Here is a 24221-nt window from a genome sequence, read left to right as displayed (position 1 = left end):
TGGGCAGCGCAGTTGCAAACGGAGTGCATGCACCTCGCGGTTTCTGCAGTAGTATCCAATTACAATTCAGAGCCGGAAATTGAAAGGCACTTCAGGCTGAAGGTCAGCCAAGGAAGTAGATCTATGCGACTTGAACATTTCCTGAGTATCGCAATACGGCTTGCAAAGGTACCATACGTATCGAAGCATTTTGCTAGAGGTTCATAGGGGGATTTTGTGATAATGAACGTGAACATAATTCATAAGTTCATAATTCATAAAACTGAAACTTTAGCATTTGTTAAAGGTGAGACACACGAACGATTAGTTGTCAACATGAGCGCCTAAATATTGATGACAAACTAAGCTTGGACGAAGTTCCTGACGTTCCTGTAAGAATCTGTACCGGCATTATCAGCGTACAGTACTTAGATTGTTTGCAGTATTGTTTCTTAGAATCAATTTCGAATTTCAGAGAATCACTTACTACGGTGATCATTTCTCTGTACAGGATACTTTCATTAGAAGCACTTCAATTTTATTTGCCCTTATGTTGTAATTTGTTCTGCGCACGCAGTCCATACATTTCTTCGAGAATTAGATTTGAATTTTGTCTTCAGACGCACATAATTTTTCTGTGCATTCTTAAAACATTACGGATTACACATAAAATACCCACACATTACAGATAAGCATTCCTAAAACGTAGATCCGACGTTTATGATTACTTTCTTAGAACTGAGCTTACTTTACACACACTTAAAGGTACGATAGTTTTTTTGCTAACGTTCAAAACTTTGTGACAGTCTCCACCAGGCTTATAAACTAAAGGTTGAACTGTGTACACCAATGCGCCGTTAAAGATATCTACCTGAGCAAAGCTGGTCGCTTAGATTTTGAAAGAACCTATATTTACATTTGAAACTATTTATTGACTTGCGTACCTATAAAAAGGGTGCATATCTAAATTTATAAATAATAACTTCGTATATTTATCTTTCTTTTTGTTACCATTACCATTCATAAACACCATCGCAGTTCAGTACTAAATCACATCACATCTGTGGTATGTCACGTTTTGCAGGCACCGTCCCGCACTGCTCTGATCCTTTTGCAGACACATGAATTAACGCTTGTCATTCTTGTCTAAATACAGACACGCTCATGCAGGCACAACAAAATTAATTTTTTTTTTACGCTTTCTTGCCCAAAATAATAATGATCTATTTCTTAAACCTGTTTATCATAGTACGACGGTTAAATTATTTTACATTTTTTTGCTGTCATTAGATTTCCTTATAGCGGTCGTCATCTCAGCCTGCTTTGGCCTGTTCTCCGCGCAACTGTATCTGTTCATATCAATAATGCTTTCCATGGTAATTTGTTCGAACCTTCATATAGCATCTTTATCGAGCTTTCTTTGAGAAGCTTTTGGGATTCAGTAGTTCGGTCTGTTGTGCAGTTACACCTACAAACATATTCGCATGCACGTTCCTCCCCCTCAGCATTCGGGTGTCGTCATCACCTGAAGACAAACATTAATTGAAGTAGTCGACTTGCCTCGATTGGTACTGGTCCGTAGAGTCGGTGCCTCGCTTACAACTGCACAACGTCGTTCGCTATTTCATTGTTAGTGTTCCCTCAGTTCTACCATCATCACCACCATATCATCAACTCGAAACAATAAAATATTCCTGCTAATTGACAGAGAAGTGCGCGAGTGAAAGAGTCGGCCATCTTGCTGCATCATTTGTGTGTTATTGTTGCCTTTGTGCTTTTTCTCACGCTATTGGACTTGCAACTTTCGCCGGGCTAGTGCTGATCCTACCGTCGGAAAAGGATCAGAACTATTTCGAAATACCCGTGAGCAAGCAAGGCACAGAATTTATGGTGACGACCCAGCGGAGCGCGCAGAAACGGCAGAGCTCACTAATTTGCTTCCATACCGTTTTTTCACTGAGTACTTGGTGACGTATTTTCCGTCACCTATTGCTCGCCTATAGTTAAATTTCATGTTGCCAACAGCTTTTTGAGAACAGCATTTGCTTGATCTTCAGGACTTGACTATATATTTTCCGTCACCTATTGCTCGCCCATGACTTCACTATATATTTTCCGTCACTATTGCTCGCCCATAGGTGCCAACAGCTTTTTGAGAACAGCATTGCTTGATCTTCTTGACTTGATTGTATATCTCACTGGTCTACCGGAGGAGGCTGGCGCGCAAAGTTCGGCCCTATCGTGCCGGTCGTCAAGTAGCCAGCGATATTAGTAGTACCTAAAAATAAAGCGTAAAATTAGCTTCTGGTTTCAATTCCTAAGGACCGGGACAACTATATTTCACTATAATAAACGCTAACTATATATATCTTTGTTATGATATTTTTGTAACATTTGCGACTAAACAATTTTTCATACGGAATCTTCTTCTTGGAGTTTAGTTTACTTAGAAAGCAGACAACTAATCAAACCTCATTTGCAAACGATGGTCTGCATCGAATGACTGAGGGACTAAAAGATAGGCAGCTCCATTACTCATAAAACTAGTTAGGATACTTACTTGGTAAATATCCAGCGATGGTTGTTTCACGAGTAAAGAGGTCGTGCCTTTGATCTTTAAAGTCGGCCCAGGTTTTCGAAGCTGTCAAAAGCTCGTTTACATCGTCACCATAGATCGGATCCGCAAGCATTGCTTTAAGCGCCTGCACGATATGCGCCTTTGAAGTGGCGTTGGTCACCGACCTTTCTAGAAGCTCCAGTAAAAGGGATACCAACTTTACGCTTAGGGCCTGAAAAATAAGCAATGAAACTCATATGTTTAGTTATTTTAACAACGCCTACCAGTAGAGGTTGACAGTAACACGTTCATTAAGAAATTTTACACCCAACAAAGATATTTACTCCGTATAGTGCTATTTTTATGATTCCAGTCACACCAGCTGGTATAATTTCTAACAGCAATGAATGCGGGATTCCAGCCTAGTATCTTAGTAGAGATGGCTAAGTAACTTGGCAGAAAGAACTAGACATCGTCGGTTCAAAACAAAGTGGCATATTAAGTACTACATTTTTATTCGGTGAAATAAGTTACGTAACATATGGTAAATACAGTATTTAAAACTTGCCTGCTGGACAAGCCTCGAGGCATCTTTCTGGAACATTTGGTTTAACGCTTTAGCAACAAGATCAAGTGTTTCGGGGCAATTGTTAATGGCAGAACGAAGCCCTGCCATGCAGTCACCACTTTCGCATAGCTGTTCGACACACTGTTGACTTTGCGCGAGCTCGTGTAACAAACGTACGGCGTGCTTTGCCTGGGGTGCGGGCGAGCCCAAAGCAGCTACCAATCGCGGAATATGGCCCATCACCGGGATGGCGTCACGCAGCTGACCCTGGTTAGCGAGAAGACCAACGATGGCTGTTGTCACGGTATCCAACATTGCCTCCTGCATGACAAGAGTGAGTATTAAGGGTAGGGATAGGTAGTCAGGTAAGTAATTACAAAAATTGCTAACTGCTATCATCATACTAAAAAAATCATTACATGGTAAAATCGGAAAAGCGTGTGATACTTACGTCGGAATCTTGCCTGGCCATTAGTTGGCATGCACGATCTAAGCATTCTCCTAAGAATTCCTTTGGTCTGCGCAAGGACCAACCCGGACTTTGCACGAATAGCCGTACGTACACACCGCCAATTACCAATTCGTCTTCTGCAGCCTCCGCACACAAACTGAAGTCCGGTGATGGCTAGTTGTGGGGTCCATGCGGCAAAAATATAATATTGTTTTCTTATTTTTCTAGTACTCTCTGATTGAACCGTGCTAACATTCGTTGTTAGTTTAAAGTCACACAAGAGCATACTTTCATTATATATATATATATATAATAACACGATGAGCAAGAAGATTCTTGAACCCACTCGCTCATAGTGTTCATTTCTGAAAACGTCATCTCGCGCTATAGAAGTTCAAGTTAGTCAGCACTGCACAACGTACGCCTATCACAGAGATGCGGGTCTTTAAAGTTACACGTGAAACAAAAACAAAAATTAGCAAGCGTGTGATGCCGATCACCAACTTACGTTCCATAACTCGGTCGGATTTTCTGTTTGCCTCTCAAATAATTCCTGACACATTTGTCTGACGGTCAAACATAACCGCTCTCGGCTTTCATCGTTCCAGATCAATTCTGGATTCTCTTGATTGCCTTCGAATAAAGTGACGCTGTCTTGTGGAGATTCCTTCATGGCGTCCAGGAAGACGGCAGGCATGAAGCGGGCCAGCATACGAAGTAGTTTGGGCCCGCTTAACTTGTCGCCGCTCATCTTAGCCACCAGTTCAGCAGTACGCTCACGAACTTTCGGATCGCTCGCATTGCAGTACACGTCGAGGAGATAGAGGAGAGCGCCTTTGCTTAAGGCTTCTTTAACTAGCTGAGTGCTGGACATTAATGGAAGCAATGTATCCAACACTACTTGCTGATCTGCAGCAGGGTTCGGTAAATCACGTTGAAGAAAGATAGGAAGAGGTAAAATTGAATTTTAAGGATCTTCAACGTCAATACGCAGTTTTGTAAAATAACACTAATCATCACCATTGTCATGATAATAGTAACGAAAATCTACTGCCCGGTACCTACTGAACGAGTGCGACCTGTAAGAGGCCAGAAAATTTTCAGTTGAAACTTACGTTGATGGTTACTTTGGAATGACTTGAGGACAAGCAACAGAAAGACTAGAACATGGACGCTGGCAATATCCTGCACGCAGTTTTTGTTGCCGGTCACTGCCTGAATCACGCCAACGGCGAGGACCCGAAGCCGCGTGTAGTTTGTGTTTAATAACAGGAACAATAATTTGAAGTGGCCTATACACAGAGTTTCAACAGACGGGTTGTTAAGGATGACGTGATGGAGAGCCTCCATCGCCAATTCCGCGTTTCGTATCCGATCCGATTCGGCATCCTTTGTTACGACCAAATTGCTGTTTTTAGCTGAATAGATAAACTGAGCCTGCGATCCAATGAAACTTAGGAGCTCCTTCGTAAACTGGCGAGCGTCTTCTAGTGGGAATGTTGGCTGCTCGATATAGATTCGAACAAAGATGTCACCAACCACAAGCTCCTTGTCGAACAAGCTATACAAGAATGAAGCGCCGTAGTCTTCATCGCACTCACCCTGAAAATAAGAATAAACTAACTGACAATCTAACAAGATTTAAGTCTACCGATCATTTAACAAAAGTTTGCAAAACACATTGCTGGTCGATTAATAGAAATTTTAAACCTAACGTTTGTGCGTGTTATCAACAGAAAAGCTATCAGTTAAACAAGAAGTATAAACGAGTCTTTTCTGTCATGTATATATAAATGCCTTTCTTTATCGGTTGCGTGTCATAGGTCCAAACATACGTAAATAAATTTATTCGGGGCAGTCACAAATATAGAAAACCCCTCAAAGAAGAAAAACCATATAGAGGCCCATGCTAACGATCCACTCATTTCTTGCTACGTACCGATCGGATCTTGGATTTTTGTTGTTGCTCGAGGTATTCGGTTAGCTCTGCCCGCGTCGAGTTGTCCCATATAAGGTACGGGTTCTCAGTATTGGAATTGAGAACCTTCAAAATGCTAGATGGCTCGGAATTGCCTAACTTCCTGACGACGTAGGGCGTCAGGAGAGCGACCAGACACTGGCGTATCCGCTGGTTCGAAGGAGTGGAATCCGACGATTCCAGGCCGGCAAGTCGAGCGCAAGCACGAACAGATAGCTCTGCAATGTTATCAAAAACAAGCGGTATAGTAAGTTTATTAGCAACTGAGTAGAACAGGAAATCCAGCATGTTCATTGATGAATACCATTTTTGCAGTTATGGTTAAACACGAGTTTTATGAAAATCATGACATATCGCTACATAGTTATTAAATTAGGAAACAGAATTGCAGAGAAAAAAACGGTCTGGAAACGAATTGCCAAACCGTAGAAAAAGCAGCCAGTGACCTTTTACTTTGTAGGCAGTCAGCACCAAAAACCAGGTTGTTCTAGAGCATAGCTTTCACACATACAGTATGTATTTAAATTAAGTGTGAATCGCGTCGTCTTACCTGCCAGATGATTGGTAACTGCCTGTTGATTACTCTCCTTGCTGACCTCGACGCCACCTTCGCCCAATGTGTAGTCATACTTGAAAAAAAAAAGCAGCAGGTGGAACAATACCCCACATTTGAGCATCGAGTTTTGCAGCTGCTCACAGACGCTAAGCGATGCTATGCATTCAACGGCTGCCGCACATAGTTCTGTCAAATGTTTGAAATACAGGATACGGCAGAGATCGTTGACAAAGTTCGGCAGATCCTTAATCAACACGGTTCGGCACGACTCAAATTTGGCGGCCACGGCGAAGCAGGCAACAGAGTGGCGGCATACGGATACAACCAGATCTTCCGGGGTGCTCGAGTGGCTCAGCTGCTCGACGCAGCGTACAAACGCCTTTCCCAGCACTGCCAAACCGTCTTCACGCCGTAGCTCCTGAACGTTTAGCTCGGAGCAATTAAGTGTATGGTACATTGTCTCAATGGCCAGACCAAGTAGGGGAGTCTGCTTCGACAGAAGTTGGTCGTCCTGCGTTTCAGTTTCGATCATTTTAATGAGCATTGGATAGCCCGCATACTTGTATGGATGCAGTGCTTCACGACATCGACAAAACAGGATAGCCTGTGCTTTGAGGATAAGACTCAGATTGACTGGATCTGGTCCATTAGTCTTTCGCGTCGATGCGTCGGACAAAAACTCATACGCCTTGTTGACCTTTTCAAACATTTCGCGACCCTCAGGATTCTTATCTGGATGATACTTAGCAGCTAAACCAAAGTACGCCTTGCGGATTGCACAATCGTTAATTTTGCTTTCTTGCTTAAGACCGAGAATTTCACATGCATCGATTTCATTGATTTCTGGTGGTTTGCGATTTAACTCAGTCTTCCACGTGTCGAGAACGTCTTTCAGAAGCTGAACGGGCTCCAAAATCGGCCAATCAGGATACCTTACAGTGTCACAGAGGTGACGTAGATAGTAAATACTACAGAAAAGCTCGTTCTGTAGTTGTGGATACTGAATTTGTGGCAGTGGACAGTACTGGTATGGCGCTCGTGTGTTGGACTTGAGTCGAGGCGTGAAATCGGCAATGTGAGTAGCAATCTTTTCGATCATGAAACGGCGCATTTCTGAGTTCCAAATCGCCTCTGGTGTATCAAACTCGCCTAGGAATATTTCGGCAAACTTTGCGGCACCATGATTCTCCAGATAGCAGATCATTGCTTCGGGTAAAATATTGCCCAGGATCGAGCGCTGTTTTAGCGAGCTACTTTCCTCAGTTCGGAAAGCCTGACAGGTGTGAGTAAGATGTAGCAAATTTCCGATGGGTAGTACATTTGAACCGGTATACATAAGGATAAAAAAAAAGAAGCCAGACTGATACAAACGTTGAATCGCAGGATTGTGTTGCATGACATGCGTCAAAAGGACGGCCACCTTCTCGACTAGGATCGGATCGAAGGTTAGCAGCAGCTGAACGACATGAGGCATAATGGAGGGATCACAGAGGCGCCTCTTGGCTCGCGGCAGAGGACGAACGATACTCCCATCAGGCTCCTTTGTAGGGTAGACCTCGCACACTTTAATAAGAATATCTAATATAAGGGCAGCCAAATCTGTCTCGTTTCGAAGCGCCGTTCCATGCGCCATTAGGGTCCATTTGAGTTGGCCGACTTCACTGAGCTTGTGCCAACCATCCATACCCTGGGCCCATACTTTCGTATCCGTATTCACCGTGCCCTCCTTATATAGCTTTTTCATCTGCAATGAATGAATCATTAGGTAATAGTCATTATTATATTTAATAAATAGGGAAAAAAAAACTTAAATTTATATGCATGAATTTAAATGCGCTTGGGTGATCGAAAAGAATACGGCATCTAAACGGCAAATTGGTATCGAAAAAAACTAAGTGGCTTAGGATAGATTATAATGGCAGAACGATAACTACATACACACCTCATTAATACTGTGAGGTCCGTTCTCGTTGTTGTTGTAGAACCACTCTTTTTCCTGATCCATCATAATTTCGGTCGATGCCTCAATCACATTTGTTTGGGCTGGAATAACCGCACGTGACGTGTGCAGATGTGCCAAACATAAAAATTCTACTAACACCTGATACAAAAGGTCACATATCGGTCATACAGTTAGCGAGAGAAACGCGTAGATGATTGATGATGTCAATAAGAAAGAAAACATTAACGATGAGATATAGCTCACAACTTTACTAAGTTACTACTTGTACATCTTAAAAGATTTCATCTAGAAGAAAGCAACAAATATATGGCTAACTAGGAAAAACAACGCTTTGAAGTTAATCTTGAAAAACTTATGAAGAAAATTACGTCTTTCTTACGATCTTATTAAAAAAAAAAACAGTTGGTTTCAATAATTAATACCTTGCTGTGTCCTACCTTGATACCGTTTGAGTCAAGCAAGTACTTGATGTTTTTCTTGTTGTTAACGAGTTTGTCGATGAACATAATTAAACGGTCTCTTTCAAGTCGATTGCTTGTTTTCTGTAGCATGTCGATTATGTATTTGGTATCGTTGAACGCTCCGATCTCGAAGTGGTGCCTACCGTACACAATTGCCATTGCCCGCAGACACAAACACTTCATATCAGTTTCGTTCGACAGGAGAAACCGATGATAGAGGTCGTTGAAAAAGTCACTCCTATAGTTGAACGACGAGTAGAATCAATATTATGAACGTGCCTTATAGCTACCTTGTCTCATTCATAAACAATGTAATGCTCAAACAATATGTAAAGCTCGAGTAAACGTCAATGAGCTACTGTGTGGTAATTAACCCAGCGAGAATATATAAGAAGCGCTAATTATAACATGTGTCAGCAAAATCCCAAGCATAAAAGTTTATTCACGAGTATCTACAAGTACGTAAATATAGATGCTTCGTTTGGATTATATGATAGTCAATATTAAAATTTACATTATGCGCTATAGAAAATAATTACACCATATCGAGATATTAAAAAAGAATGAGCTCAGTTTCGCTTTGTATCTTATAACTTATCGCAACAGTAGATTTTTTAAGTTTTAAATTGGGGCGTTCGGGTATGTTTTAGATGTATACGTAACCTTATGACATCCTGGTCTAATCATGTAATTTCATGGCCAAGTAATTAATGTTCAAAATTGCTACGTACGACTGCATTATGAAACCGGATGGCTGCGTAGAACTATTAAATGAATTCGCGTTCGTCTTTATAGTACGATCGTCCTCTTCGAGCAGGAGCCGCAAAAAGAAGTCGCCCACCTGCAGTTCCTCTGAGAGCGACGGGTAGATTACCTCGAATTCATGATGGTTCCACGAAACGGTCACATCGTGACACAACTCTCGATCCTGTGTGAGACTTCGTAGTTCATTCTCAAGGGCATCCTTCAACTCTTCTCTAAACGTGTTAAAATAAACAATTCGTAAGAATGAAACAGTAACTTGCAGGCATTCGTGCAGGCAGGCCTCAATCGGCCAATCGCATTCACCACCCTCAAAGCCGTACTACCTTATAACTAGAATCACTACTATATATCCGATACTAGACTGGTATTTTTTTTAATTTATATTACCTCTTAGCAACAAAGTACACAGCATACAGATCAATTTCAAACAGATAGAGACAGCAGACAAAATATTTTCCTTATTATTGCACCTTGTTTTGTAGTTCCAGATGAGGTGCGGCTTTGCATGGTCCTGATGGAATTGGTAGTAGAACATGGTCCAGTTTGCGGTGCTTTTTACTCGTTGCCGTCTTCGCCGTAGGACAACTGGCTGCTGCCGCGTTGTTGGGCGGTCGTCGCTGCCGCCAAGACCAATGCGACCTTTTAAATCTTGAGGTACCCGAGATTTCCAGTGCATTAGGAACTGTTCTACATGTCGCTCTACCACGCGCCATTGCCGACTACTAGCGCGATGATTCATATTATTTGAATGCTCAGTAGCCATTCGAAGGTTATCCCTTGTCCGAAGAGTTTCAATCGCCTCTTTTGGTGGCATCTCTTTGGAATCCATGTATGCCAGTAGACCCGCGGGCTAAAGGAATCGTGGTCAAGGACGGGTGTTATGACGACGATTGAATATAAGTAAATAGACTTGGACGTTATTGTAACACCAATAACCTGAAATAGATGCCTGTTAACGCTTGTCGTTCCTCTATCTTACCATAATTCTTTTCAGAGCGTTCATTGTTGGTGGGTGTCCAGTCAGCCATAGGCCAACTAGCTGTCTCGATAGCTCTCTCAACGCAAAAAGCCGACTCTCGGACCCAGAAGCGTAAAGCGCATCAAGAAGATGCCGCGGAAGTGCCGCTTCAGCTAAGGCAAGATCTTGCATCTTTGCTGCGAGTTCCGACTCGCCTTCCTGCAGCAGAGTAAACACAACAACAACGACCACGTATCGTATAAAAAATATCTTATATATATAAAAATTGTTGCATCTCCGAAGTCCTCTGTGTGTGCTTACCTCAATGATGGCTTTCATCACCAACCCAGCTCCACGCACGATGGCGATGGATGAGTGTTGGAACAGTTTGAAGAGCATACGGCCAGCGTGCTGCGCGACCAGCTCGAGAAGCGCATCAAACTGTGCTCCATCCGTCGTCTCCGAATATGGTGCGCAAAGTGAGAACGTCAGAAAGTCTAGCATAGCTGACACCACAAGACAACCAGTTCCATGTTGCTGTAAATTTGTTTAATAAAATATAAGTAAAACATTGTAGTAAAACTGTAGTTGTTGTTATAGTGGCCGTCCCTGCGTATAAACTATGACTTTTTTGTGTTGTCTGATATTTTTGTTGCGAATTTGTAAATACGCTATTACTCACTAAACCCAACTATAAATAAATGTATAAATAGTTGACGGATCGCTGTTTGATAAATGGCTGTTTACTGTTGTCATGCGTATTTCTCACACTGTCGATGCGTCGTTTACCGCAGAATTTGTTGTTATCGAAATGTTGGAGAGAACTGGAGACACAACAGGGAGATCAACCCACCACGTGTTGAGTAAACATGTTGAGCAGCTGTTCGAGAAAGTTTTTTGATGAGAGTACGCTGAGCTTGTTCTGTTGCTCTTGAAACAGGTCGCAGTCGTCATGCATCGGCTGAATCAGTGCGCAGAGCATGTCCACAGCTGCGTGCGAAACCGCAGGATCCCCTCGGGACAATGCCGTAATCACCTTTTTGCCGATGCGTTCACGCACCCTGGAAAACGTCAGTCGAATATTGAGTAGGAAAATGTACTAAAAAATATACCACAGATAACTAACATAGATAACGTATCATAGAATCAGACAGACGTTAAATAAACTGACACATTCAACAGTTACGAATATGACGTGGCAAACCTCAAACTATCAAATTTAAAATGTAGTACAGTTTTATTCTTTGTGTATCTCTTCGCTGGCATAGAAGGTTCAAACAATAATCATAAATAAATTAACACGCTTAGACAAATATCAGGCCCGACGCCGTACTTACTGCGGAACCTGTGTAAATGCGGCGAACCCTGCCTTACACGCGACAAGCCTTCGCAGCGCATGAAATTGTTGTTCAAGAAGATCGAAGGGAATACGGTCTTGTTCACCTTCCTTGGCTAGCACCGCTGTAAGTGCAGCTTGGAACATTTTGTCTTTGTTCTCAAACAGTGCATCTTTGTTTTTCGCCGTGTGCAGCAAGCCGGAGTAGGGCACATTGGCGTTAAAGCGTTCTACCGCTTCAGAAAAACTCCACGAACCTGTATTTAAAAATCAAATTCACATACAAGGTGAACATGGGACACACTGAGGTTTACGCAGAATGCGTGTGATACAAAAATGCGAAAAACAAGGAGCACATCGCTTAAAAAACGACACAGATGGGTACGAATATTCTTCTTCTAACCTAACCTAACTTTCGTTTCAATTTGCGATCCCGCCCATTCAGATTCATAGATTCACTGACAGTGAGCATTAATGGATACCAAAGAGCAACCATCTCAAAAGTGCTCATGTAACGGGACCGACGTCTAATAACTAAATATCGAAATGTATGACAATACCTGTGTCAAGGTTTCGGAGAACCCACACTAATGCTACAGACGAACAGATACACATCACACAGGCGTATATGAGAAAAACAGCCGGAACAAGACGGGTGCCTTATCTGTATGGAGGTATATCCCCTTCTTAAAATTTAAAGTATAATAATTTAATAACTTTATTAATACATTTTGTGATTCAAGATCGCATTAATTACATGCTTTCAACCAGCTGAAATTGAGACTTTCTGGTACCATGTTTTCTGCGCCATCACCTATTCTATTCTACAGGCAATCTTTTTATATTATCAGTTGGAAAAAGAATGATGAAGGTAAAAACAAAAATTCTGTATTGTAAACCATCTATAAATCATGTCTACGTATAAGAACTTAAAGCATAAATAGCTATTAAAGAATACCCCACCACTCGAGATTCCTGGATAAAATTCAACAAAAGAGTGAAGCACAGGGGCCCCACTCCTATCAGCTTTCATCAGAAATCAGTCAGTTCTGAACATAGGCTTTCAGTGTCCAAGTAGTTTTGACTCGATAAGGTATCATCTTGAATTTAAAAATTCCAACTAACAAAGGTTCCAGACCTGTAACAATCTCATCATATATGGTTTATATGGGAACGATTTATCCCTAGAGTTCTTGAAGGTAATGCAGCGTGTTTGGATTTATAGAACTTGGGAGTCAGTAGTTGCATGTGCGTATTCCAAACGCACATAAATTGCTGATTTGGCCCTTCTAGAGGGATTATCCCATACGGCTTGACCACTTTCATTTCGACAACCATACCTCCGTAGAATTACATCGTCATCATCATCGGTATTCAGAACAGTGCAGCAACGTATTCTTCAGTGAACAGAGAAGAAATAGAGCAAACGAGGTACTCCAATCTCAAATGCACTTCGATGTACGTACTTGGATGCGTGTGAAGGAACTTCAAATGAGCAATTTCTACGTCTTCGCAGACAGGTACCGATAGAGGGCCGCAGCGCTTCCCTCGCGGCATATGGCTCATGCGGACGTGCACGTCGCGATTACCCGAAGCACGCACGCCGTCAAGAAGTGAGGCAAGTAACGCGTCCCGATTCGACGAAAAATACGACTTCTGCACATTGCCACCGCTAACGAATTCAATAGAGAATTTGCGCGGCTCCTCACGATCGCGTACTAATGCCGCGACGTCGCTTAACGGACGCAAAGAGGTGACGTTATATGTGTTACAGTCTCGCTCAACGAGACATGATTCCGAAATGCCTAGAATACGTTTTACCGGATCCTATAACATAGGGAAGAAACAATTGACACGAGCCTTTTAGGAGTTACTTGACGATAGTACCAAAACATATCGAGATCAGTAAAATTATTTTTGATTTTTACTGTGCGACTATTCTATGCGACAACGTCTGCAGCCAGCACAACATAACCGGCAGCATACATCTGTGCTAATATATACGAAGAACGTACCCGATGCTTAACTGAAATCTTGTGAACCATGAAGTCACAGAGACTCGTGACAGCTTCGTCAACTGAATATCGGCCGAATCGCTTCAGCTGTGCGGTTTCCTCACTCATTTCTTCCTTGTACGAGATTAAGACGCCAACATGTCGCATAGCATACTCAGCGACGGTCTGAAGGAACACGTCCCTTTTTTCAACTACAAACAAGTGCAACCGCTTGTAGCTTTCAACTGAGATAGATATTCCGCCTGGTGGGCCATCCATAAGCTTCGCTAAATTGCCTATATCTTTGTAGTAGTACCTGAAGACAAGCGTGTAAACAAAACAGCAGAATACAAATGGGTCGAGAGCTAGTTTGAAAAGATTACCTATTAGCATATCGTATTCATCATCCATAGATATTATCCGTAGAAATTATGTACAGCTTTGTAAAGTTTGTACCGAGTAAATCGGACTGAATTGTGTTAAGTATCTGCATTTTTATGCTAGGAAAAGTTAGAAAACTAAATTTCTCAAGCAGACTATTATCCGTTTGTTGCTTTAGCAGCACGAGTCGAATGTTGGATTGTATTCAAAAAGAAACACAATTCTTGGGAGAATAGGTGCACATGTCGACCTTTCAAAGCCACAATTTTTAATTAGGCATACAGAGTCTCTATCTAGGTGACATGTTCACATGCCATGCGGGTTGTTCTACATGGAAACAGTTGCTTTTTTTCACAGGTAAAGCAAAGCTAAATACATACCGGCCGAAGCATTCTCTGGATGTGGGGTCTTGCTGTGTGATAGCCACCTCACCTACTTCCAAAATGACGGGTACCCTCAGGTCGGCAAAATCCTTTTTCGTTGCATTGAACCACACAGCGTTCTTTCGTGGCTCACAAAATAAATGCTTGAATTTCTAGATAAAGTCAAAGGAAAACGAAGCGAGATACCCTCTATTTAGTAAGGTTAATATTAAATACTTATTGAGTTATGTTCTAATGAGCTCAATTAACGGCTGTGAGGGGATAAATTGAGTAGATGAAGACTTACGTAAATAAGATAGATAAAAGTATCAATCTCACAGAATAAAAAGCATTTGTATGCAGTTGTCTATTTATAAATCATATACTCGAGGGCTTACTAAAGCTTCGGTAAGGATATCGGCTCGGTACTCGGATGCGAACTTCATATCGGCAATTTTCTTGCCTTCACGAGACTTTCGGTATTTGATTACGAACTCAGTATCTGAACCTTTCCCGGATACGGGCTCTATACCGACGAAATCCTGGTACTCGAACTGAAAACGTTAAAATCATAACAGATTTTGATTGAGTTGATTATATAAACATGCAGCTTCTCTATGAGGGTCAAGGGAAAACAAGGTCTCTAATGAACCAAGGAAGTTTTTGTGACTTGCGAGCTTCATCCCTCTCCCAAAATTTGCTGAGTTACTGAAAAACTCGCTGCACTTCATGACAAATAAACAAGTGGTTCACCGACATAGATAAAGTGTGGCCATTTTAGCACTTAGTTCGAAAAAATTTTGCGACAACAAGCAAACTGATTTTCTCACAATTAGTCAAAAGTTCGTCAACATTGATAACTGTTCCTTCTGTTGGCCACCTTTAATTTTCAAATGCAAACTTAAAAACCGCAGTATTTGCACACGAAAATTAATTGACAGTTTTCATGTTTTTGTTGTTTGGCTAAAGAATGTCCTAACCTTGTTGGTTTCGACCATCGAGTCGCCGACGTTGTATGTCGTAATGGCGCGGGTGCCTACCGAGAAGATGCGCGCGTATCTGCCCTTCCATGACAGCTTAATAACGTTGTAGCACGCCACATCTTCATTAGTTAAACTTACACTGGAATTTCGCCCTCCACTAAGAACACCTCCGCCACCGCCAGCGCCCGGAGACATTATCGCCGATTCACCAGCACCGGCCTGGCGCCTACGCAAAAACGGCCATGCGGAAGCTGCAATTTAATGTGTGCCGACAAAATTTTAAGTTAAAAAATACCGTCTACACCTGTGGGATAGTACGACTCACCCACATTTTTTTCATCAGTATTTCAATAGACATCGGACACGTGCGTTGTACAACACTGTATGGTTCTTTATAGAACGATGCAGAACCGTTTTGCGTGGAAAATCATTTCTGGTAATATTATAATTCGCTTAACAAGTTTGAATGATAATCAATGCTCTGGGATTTGTTCCGAAGTAAAAAAAAAAACTTTGATAGCGCGAAAAGACTAACGCAACCTACTTTCAACTATCTAATATCTTCTGCCGTTGTGAACTATCCAGCAAACACTAATCGCTAATTCTTTAATTTGACTTAGGAATTAAACTATTCAAAAATTCCAGGCCGTAGTTTATATCATTCAGGTCTGCTGAAATACTTGGCAAATAATGTACATCTTCTTTTGCCCGTAGTCTTTTTGATTGACATTTAACGAAAAATATATGTCTTATTGAGCTTGAATATTACTTCTAGAGCCGGATAAAATGTAAATGATTGCATATCTCTAACCTCAACAATATTTCCATAAGTTATAAGAATGAAGGTCACAGTTTCGGCGGCTCATCCGGACGTAGCGTGAATATGATAACTATCTACAAAAAATTTCTTATTTACCGCTATATTCGAGGGCTGATAAAACTGAAAACGATGGACAGTACCAACTGATCAATCTCTAGCGACTTCTTTCACCCTGATTGGATCAATGGGTTTCCATGCGTTTATGGACGATATTATAACGATGAACTCCCGACCGAATCCAAAGATGTGGGTAACGCCAACGGTTGTTTATTTCACGTAAGAATCGGTCTGTATATCGACAATTTTACACGGTTCAGGGTAGAAGATCAAAAAAACAACATGTTTTGATATAATTCACGAGCACAAAAGAGCACGAGCTTACGAGGTTTTTTAAATTAAACCTGACCTTTTGCTAGTATCTTAGAACGGAACCAACAGAATATATATTTCTTACAGTTTCTCAAAAAACATAACGTTTACAACAAAATTATCTATGCAAACATAGCACCCGCACTGATCCTACCCAAAGGGTGCAAGCTAAGTGTAAACGTTAAAATAACATTATTGAACAAAAGTTAAAGCTATTAAGTGGCATGGTAGACTATCTTGCTTTCTTTAGCTGCAAGTTGTAACTTTTGTATAATCAATTACGCGTTTCTTCACTTTTTTTTTAGAATTTTTATAAGATGATTCCAAGCTTATTTGATCTAGACGCCACTTGCCCTTTTTTTAAAAAATACATTCACTGTACTGAAGCCGGGTAGGTCCCCAATTGAGATATCGCCAATATCATGTGTTTGCCTGGGCATTCGTTGTTTTTACCGGTCTCTTATCTATAATTCATCGGTTCACTTTTGTTAAGTAAGCAATTAGATGTAGTTTGTTACTGTTAAATTCGAGCTAGTTCACGCTTTCTTAAACATATCTAGCAAAACCAAAAGTCATTTTATTAATATGTTCTAGTAAAAAATGTTTGATTTTATTAGTTAGCTATTACGATTAAACATTTAAAATCTCCTAGACATTGTTATTTTTGCTCTAAGTCGCGAAATCCTCGTATGGTGGATGTTTGAAGTATCAATTAAACAGCAACGCTTTTGCCTTTTGAAACTAACTCTAGTAATAACGCTAGAAATCGTTACATAGGTAAGAATATGAACTTTTTTTTGGCATTTTTACTTGCATTGTGACGTACTCTTCTCGGTAGAAAACGCAAGTTTTATCGACACATTACGAAATTACCTGCTAGCTAGCTTGATCCCTGCAACATCCCAAGAAATTACCAAAGTCATAAGAACTTATGAGTCTACGGTTGACTTGAGCTTTTTCGTAATTAGCGATGTTGTCGAAAGTGCAGTCATATACTTACTGTATTATTCTAACCTGCAACCGCTGGTAAACTTTTCAAACATATTGTATTTCAGATAGAAAACGAGTAATAACAGTATTTGCTTGGATTGCAATGAATTGCAAGCAATTAGACGACCATTAAGGATCGAATGGCTTGTTTCATTGAAAATATGAAGTGCCTAGATCAGCGACTTGGATTTCGTGATCAACACATTCACTGAAAAATCATAAAATGTACCTAACGGAGGTTATCGACATCCTAGTATTGCTTAATCAGCTTCTACTCCCACAAAGGTATAATATAGGATAGAGTGTATTGTATGTTCATAATTATGCACTGACAGTTTTGAATCAAAAATGTGGTTGTTAATCGAAAATTTTCTAACTCTATTAATAGATTGAGAACTAAATATCATAAAGAAACTATAACACAAACACTATATATACATTGAATAGAGGTCATATTACGAATTTTTCCACTGATCGATGTGTTTAGTGCACTTGAGATAAATCCAATTTATTAACCGAAGGACCCTATCGTTAACGGTTCGAGATTACACAAATTAGTGTTCTATTGTAAGCAAAGGCCAAAATGATCGCAGTCATTGTCAGCCGCATTAATACTGCTTCACTGAATGGACTAGGCTTACAATCCACATTTACTAGCCTATATATATATTATATATATAAAAAGAAAATGAATTCCCTTTTTTTCATTTATATAGCCACAAACGAAGGTCCTACAATTAAATAAGACTGATGTGAACCCTTTACTATAATACTTAGTCATCCAAAGCATTATTATTGGAATGCTAATGAGCATAATGCGTCAAATCAAACGTTTGTAGGCCGGTTCGATCTGCCGCCTCTTAGTACGGCCACAGAAACGCGTGCAGGTTTCTATGAGTCAGATAGCTTGAAAGCTGTGCCCGAACCAACTAATGTTTCGTTATTTTACCTACTTATCATTGAGGAAAAACATGGCCATCGGCCCTGCAACAAAATGGAGTACGAAACTCCCACCGATGCTCACATCAGTCATGTAACACTTATGCAAACAAAAAAAAATACCGACAACAAATAACGCCAAAACGCAGTTGGAATGAGACCAGATGTCTTTCAACATAGAGTCGTTGTCGCCGCTGTCTCACGGACGTTCGTTCCGGCTCCTCTGTTCTTCAGCTGCTTACGGCCTCAAGCAAGAAATCGTATTGCAGTAGGCAAGCGTACGATTCCTCGACGTCTGTTGATTTTAGAGTAGCAAGAGACACAGTAGGTCGCCGTTTGTGTTCAAATGAATCCAAGAAATTTATCCCTATTCCACTGGGTAACGTAATTTGACCTGTCTCATAGATCCGTTCTTATACGTGCAATTGGGTTGGGTCGAATTACAACAGCCAATTTAGTATGTGCCCACCGGTTATTGGTGAGCCGTTGAACCTCCAAGTAAACAAACCCGTTAAGCTTCCGCACCTCACCGCTCTCTCGATTCTCTTGATCAGTTAGAACGTGGTAGCGTCAAGCATCATATTAGTATGACACTCGAACAGCAGGTTTGATTGGTGTACGCAATGGTGTTATCCCATTCGTTGCTAGAAACCAATTACCATCGCTAGTGAAACTTCGATGTAACTAGGAAGTGCCAACACTCATTTCAGTGAATGCAAATTTAAGTGGCCCCTTACAACAGGGACTAAGCTGCCATGTCGAGCTATTAAGTTCATGTATTTGGTATACCCGCAGCACAGCGTATGTTTTACGTTACTGTAGAAATGGAAATTAGCAAGTGGGAATGAAATTTGCCAAGTCTGATCGAGTTGATTGGATTGGAAATGAATGGAATGGAATTGATATGGATTGTATCGAAAATCACATTCCTCGACAATAGCCAACTATGTTTGTCTATCGTTCCCATCTGTCAACTAATAGTACTTAACAAACATCACTGAGCAGTTGAAGATTACAATGCAGTTTCTAATTCACTGCAAGCACAGAACAACGCTGTCCAGTTGTACAATCCGCATTTATTACTATCATCATTAACCAGTAGTATGTGCAGCATAAGGAAATAGCCTAATAAGCGTTACTAATAACGACTGTAACTGTGCGTTCAGCAATAAACATCCTGCACAAAGCAAGCATGGACTCGTTGACACGTTGGATCATCAGAAGACGTTGCTTGTTTTCAGAAGCAACAACCGCAACACGGATATGCGTGTCTGGCTAGATATAAGTCAACAATGGCTGTCGGGTGGCCTTTGTTAGAGAGTAGCGTTCAAGCTGTTCTTACTCATTACTGTTGGCTCGATGGCGATCGGCGCCAATTTTCGCCTGAGGAATAATGCACCGATAATAAATGAGAAACTTTTGCGTTATGTGTTTGTGTTCGCTCAGGAAGTTTAATTACATCAGCACGTTCTTCACATTATCTATCGATCACCAACATGAACCAGCCTAAAATATCAGTGTCAGCTAACACTGCGTGAGCAAATTGCATCTACAAAGGTGCGCCACGAAGAAATAACAACGAAATTGTTTGCACCAAAAATATTGCCACAGTCGATTGGATTACCGAAAATCAAAATAGTAAACCTCACCGCAGCCGAATACCTTCAACGTATTTATTTGTCTATTCTACAACCGTCTGTGTTCGCGGGTGTACATCAATCACGATCTCCACCGTATACCGGCCTGTATCTAACTGCCCAATAACACTGTAAAGGCCCATCTTAAATTTAACGCGGAGAAAAGCCGTCTCGCATTTCTATCCACAGGTTAAAATTCTTCCCCTTAGCAACCGACATATGAATGAAACTATAGCTAGTTTTAATGCCTGGAGATATTACTGTGGCTTCTCTAGCAACACAGCATTATTATGTTACGGCCTTTATGAAGTTTCCTCATACCTCATACGTTTACGTTCCACCCATTGGCTTCAATATACCGCACCATTGTACAACTTACCAGCTGTTCTATGGCATGGGAACGATAATTAACACAACATTAACTAAGTGACTCGTACGCTTTTCTTGATTTCTATCTGTGTGAATATGATTCAATATGACCATATTCAAAGCTGCTAGAACGCAAATAATCACGGCACAACGAATAGACCAAAAATCCGCCCACCGGATATTAGAAGCCAGTCCTTGTGACGCTCTGTCCGCTTGACAAATATGTGCGTGCACTTGAGTTACTGTTTTAGCTTACCCAGGCGACTGTCAGGAAGAACTGCGCTACCAAGATATCGTGAGCTTTTAACTTTACTTTGTTGGTCAGCTACGTTGGCGCGTCCGATATCTTCGAAAATCCTTTTGACTGTTGTCTTCGCTGTCGGTTAACTTACGTCGACGGTTAGGGAAGCAAACTAGCAGCGCTTCTAACAACGATATTCCAATTCTATCCTGTTTTCTACTGCAGTAAATCTTCCTACAACAAAAACTAGTAAAACTGGTTCACGTGGAGTAGCTGCAAGGATCAACGAGGCTGACGAGGCGACAAACCATTGCCAAGCACGACCACACTCACTTATCTAGCAGAAAAGAGCACAGTTGATGACAATTTGAACACTCCCATCCTAATATTTGTCGATCGAATAGTGTTTAGCCCGTGCGGCTGACGACTGCTGCAGTCAGCTCATCTCGACCTAGAAGAGAGACGACAATAGCGGGAACGGCCAGCTCACATGGGAGCTCCGTACAAAGAAGGCGTTTCTGCTGGTGGTATGGATATATCAGCAAACGGGGCATCCGAAAGAGGATAACTGGCCTGGCTGGATAAAAAGGTAAACGATTGCCAAGCTGCCGGTCGCGACGGAAACCTTCTGTCTCACCGATTCGCACTCACATCTGAACTCCACTCAGTTTCTTTCACCACGCGCTTCACTATCCGACACCGATATACAGGCTACAAATTTACTCTGATTGAAAACTGTTTGGCCGAAACTAGTTGTCGTCCACTCGGGCCTTAATGTGTACATCTAGCCAAGATGGCGCCACTGAGCATGCGCGACTTGGGGACGGCGCACTATTTCGAACAGATGCAAAATTAACAAATGTTAAACACACGCTATTGCTGAAAATATGCTGTAAGTACGCGGTACAATGAAGGTCAATGCTCAACACTGGATTCCGAAACGAAAAAGCGAAGTGTTTGTTGCTATCGAATAAATGCTATTGCCAACTCGTAGAAAAAACGTTCCATTACAGCAGGCCATTGTAGCGGCGACGGTTGATTGAAGATCACTGTGATTGTCTGTCAGTCCGAGTTCGATTTAAACAGAAAGGTTTTTTCATATTCAATGTACTGGGTGTTTTTTAGATATTCAGTATTGCTAGCTATGCAGAGTGGCAACGAAAAATACGTCAGGTTTATTTTACGTTGAAAACACCGAATTAGAAATGTGATAGACTCAGTTAGCCATAACAAATTAAAATAAAAATTTCAATAGAACAGCTGTCTCTGACAAAAAAGAACGCCAAAAGTACACATACATTTTTCGAACCTTTGAGATACGGGTTGGAAAAATGTGTATATTGCGAAGGCGCAATAATTGGAATGAAGGACCTTATTTTTTTAATAGCTGTTCAATTAATCTTCTTGGCATAATTTACGGTAGAGAAGTACTGAGAAAGCTACCGATGAGGAAAGAAATCGACACGAAATTGTTTTAAAGCAAACAAATAACGGTAAATATGCTGAACACCATTGATTTTATGGGTGCTTTTTTTGCTAGACGCGCAGTGCACCTATAACATAAGCTGGAACTTACAGGTACGCTTTGTGAAATATAATAATCAATTTTTAATATGATAACTTTAGTCACCGTAATGGACGCTACAAGATTGGAAGTTTATCGCTATGTGAGGTACATTAAAAATGATGACCATAGTTAGAAATTACAGCGTTCTCAAACAAAAATATGCCAGAGGTTGAAATTACGAAAATTAGAATTGTGAAAAAATTGACCAAATGAATACAAGTGTTGGAAGGCCAGCATTAAAAAGGGCCTACTGACATGACAAAGATCATTTGCGCCAACGTCTACAAAGCATTAAAAACATGTCAGTAAAACTTGTCCATACTGAACGAGACGAACAGCTAATTTCTGTGCAAGTTACTATCTGCTGTGTTGTGTTATATTGCATCGTAAGCTCTGTTGACGGAAGCTAACGCCGATTGATCGTTCCGTACCTCTGCGAAGCCCTGTCGTTTTCTTCAGATAGACATTTCCACCGTTCAAGTTCTGTTCGTAGCTCTTTGAGGAAGACTAATGCTCAACGGATTGCGGAGAACGCGCTCGTTGTGTATACTTTTTATTCCAATATCTTTTCTGATTCAATTCGCTCGTGTCCAATTTCCAGGAGAAAATACCGGAACAAAAGTCGATCTGTTTCACTTCATAGTAACTTTTTGAAAAAAAATTATCTACATGTGTGAGTCTCCAATCCAACTTAAAAGTTACTTAATTTTCTACCAAAGAAAAAAGGCGGTTATCTACTATTTTAGTCAATAGAAATCAATCTTAGTTTAAAGGAAAACGGGAAATAAAACATTTATTTCAATTTATTCAATTATTCCGTTAGTTTTCGTGTTATAGACAAAGCTAACACACAAATACGTACAAAAATCGTAAGTCATTGGTATCCTGTTCTAATTTCCTGATGATAACATGCACTAAAGGAATGAAATATGCAAATTCCTTTCGAGACTTCAGTTCATTATATGTTTAGTCTTTGGAATCGTTAAAACAGTCAATTCAAATAAATAACAGATTGATTTCATTTACCCAAAATTGTGTTGAGAGTTGGGCCTACACAGAAAATACACGAAATTTCCAGTAGGCTTGCCGCAGTCATTATGCAAAGGGATATTATTTCAAAAATAATCTCAATAGCAAAATTCTCAGCGCGAAGAAGCGCATTTATCGAAATGACTGGTCGTACATTCATTTTTGTTTTGTAACAGGTATTTCTTTAAACAACTTACATTGTCGTTTAGTACTTTCAACCATAATGCGTCTGTTGCGTCCTGGTGCTCCGTAGATATTCGACGTGTATTGAAACTTCCAGCAGCTATACCGTCACTATTAACCAAGCTCTGGTTGTACAACCAGATACGATTAATCAAGTAACTGGAATACGTACACCTACAACCAGAAGTTATGAAAAGATTCCAAGCAAATTATTGAAACTGCCATTTCAGTTAATATTTTCACTCGGCATCCCTACTATCTTTTATTCTGTATTGCAAGTCCTTGTGCATTCTATTTCGCTAGATAGAAAATGTTCAACAGTTCAACGGAGCAACAGCAGTTGCAATAGTTAACCTGCTAGAATTACCTTTGCACGACGTTATGATCACAATTGTAATATACAGGCCTTTTAGAAATCTAATTTCCAAACCTCATATTAGTCAGTAGTATTTAAGGATCGTCCGAGCTACGAAAATGCGGAAAGAGGTTTAGAGGTGTCACACTTACGAAAACGAACATTTTCAGTACGTCTGACTATATTTATTCTAGTTTCTATAAAAGAATAGTTTTCTGTAAAGATTGTGCTTCTTTTTCTAGAAAGTAAAAGATGCTAGTGTTTATAATGCCGACAGCTGCAGCAGTCAAAGATGTAGCAGGTATACGACTATGGGTCGAACTTAATGGGTCTGATTGTAAATACTCTTGGGGTCGGTACGTCGGGGCACGCCGCAGAAAGATCGTTTTGTTTTTATTCCTAACAAAGATTTCCGTCCAAAAAATGTCAT

General features: G+C 40.7%; 1 protein-coding gene across 9 annotated transcripts; it reads right to left on the bottom strand.

Moving 5' to 3' along the window:
- Nucleotides 1-943: 943 nt before the first annotated feature.
- Rme-8 (receptor mediated endocytosis 8) lies at nucleotides 944-23490 on the bottom strand. Of its 9 annotated transcripts, none has more exons than XM_022806277.2 (22): nucleotides 23451-23490; nucleotides 15290-15543; nucleotides 14708-14863; nucleotides 14328-14482; nucleotides 13588-13882; nucleotides 13039-13399; nucleotides 11574-11829; nucleotides 11090-11297; nucleotides 10558-10773; nucleotides 10258-10455; nucleotides 9749-10128; nucleotides 9245-9490; nucleotides 8490-8751; nucleotides 8032-8190; nucleotides 6084-7833; nucleotides 5495-5751; nucleotides 4671-5157; nucleotides 4064-4464; nucleotides 3556-3729; nucleotides 3105-3425; nucleotides 2540-2768; nucleotides 944-2257 (listed from the first exon to the last, which is right to left on the bottom strand). In XM_022806277.2, the coding sequence occupies exons 1-22, from the start codon at nucleotides 23473-23475 to the stop codon at nucleotides 2175-2177; spliced, it is 6873 nt and encodes a 2290-aa protein (XP_022662012.1). In that variant the 5' UTR covers nucleotides 23476-23490; the 3' UTR covers nucleotides 944-2174. The 9 variants fall into 9 exon arrangements, with proteins under 9 accessions (XP_022662012.1, XP_086845490.1, XP_086845486.1 ...); XM_086989364.1 differs by lacking the exon at nucleotides 23451-23490 and adding an exon at nucleotides 21309-21450; XM_086989360.1 differs by lacking the exon at nucleotides 23451-23490 and adding an exon at nucleotides 20592-21408.
- Between the last annotated feature and the right edge of the window lie 731 nt (nucleotides 23491-24221).

The sequence above is a fragment of the Varroa destructor genome, unplaced genomic scaffold (assembly GCF_002443255.2).
Source record: "Varroa destructor unplaced genomic scaffold, Vdes_3.0 BEIS01000005.1, whole genome shotgun sequence".
Lineage (NCBI taxonomy): Eukaryota > Metazoa > Arthropoda > Arachnida > Mesostigmata > Varroidae > Varroa > Varroa destructor.
This window is presented reverse-complemented; position numbering and strand designations above follow the sequence as displayed.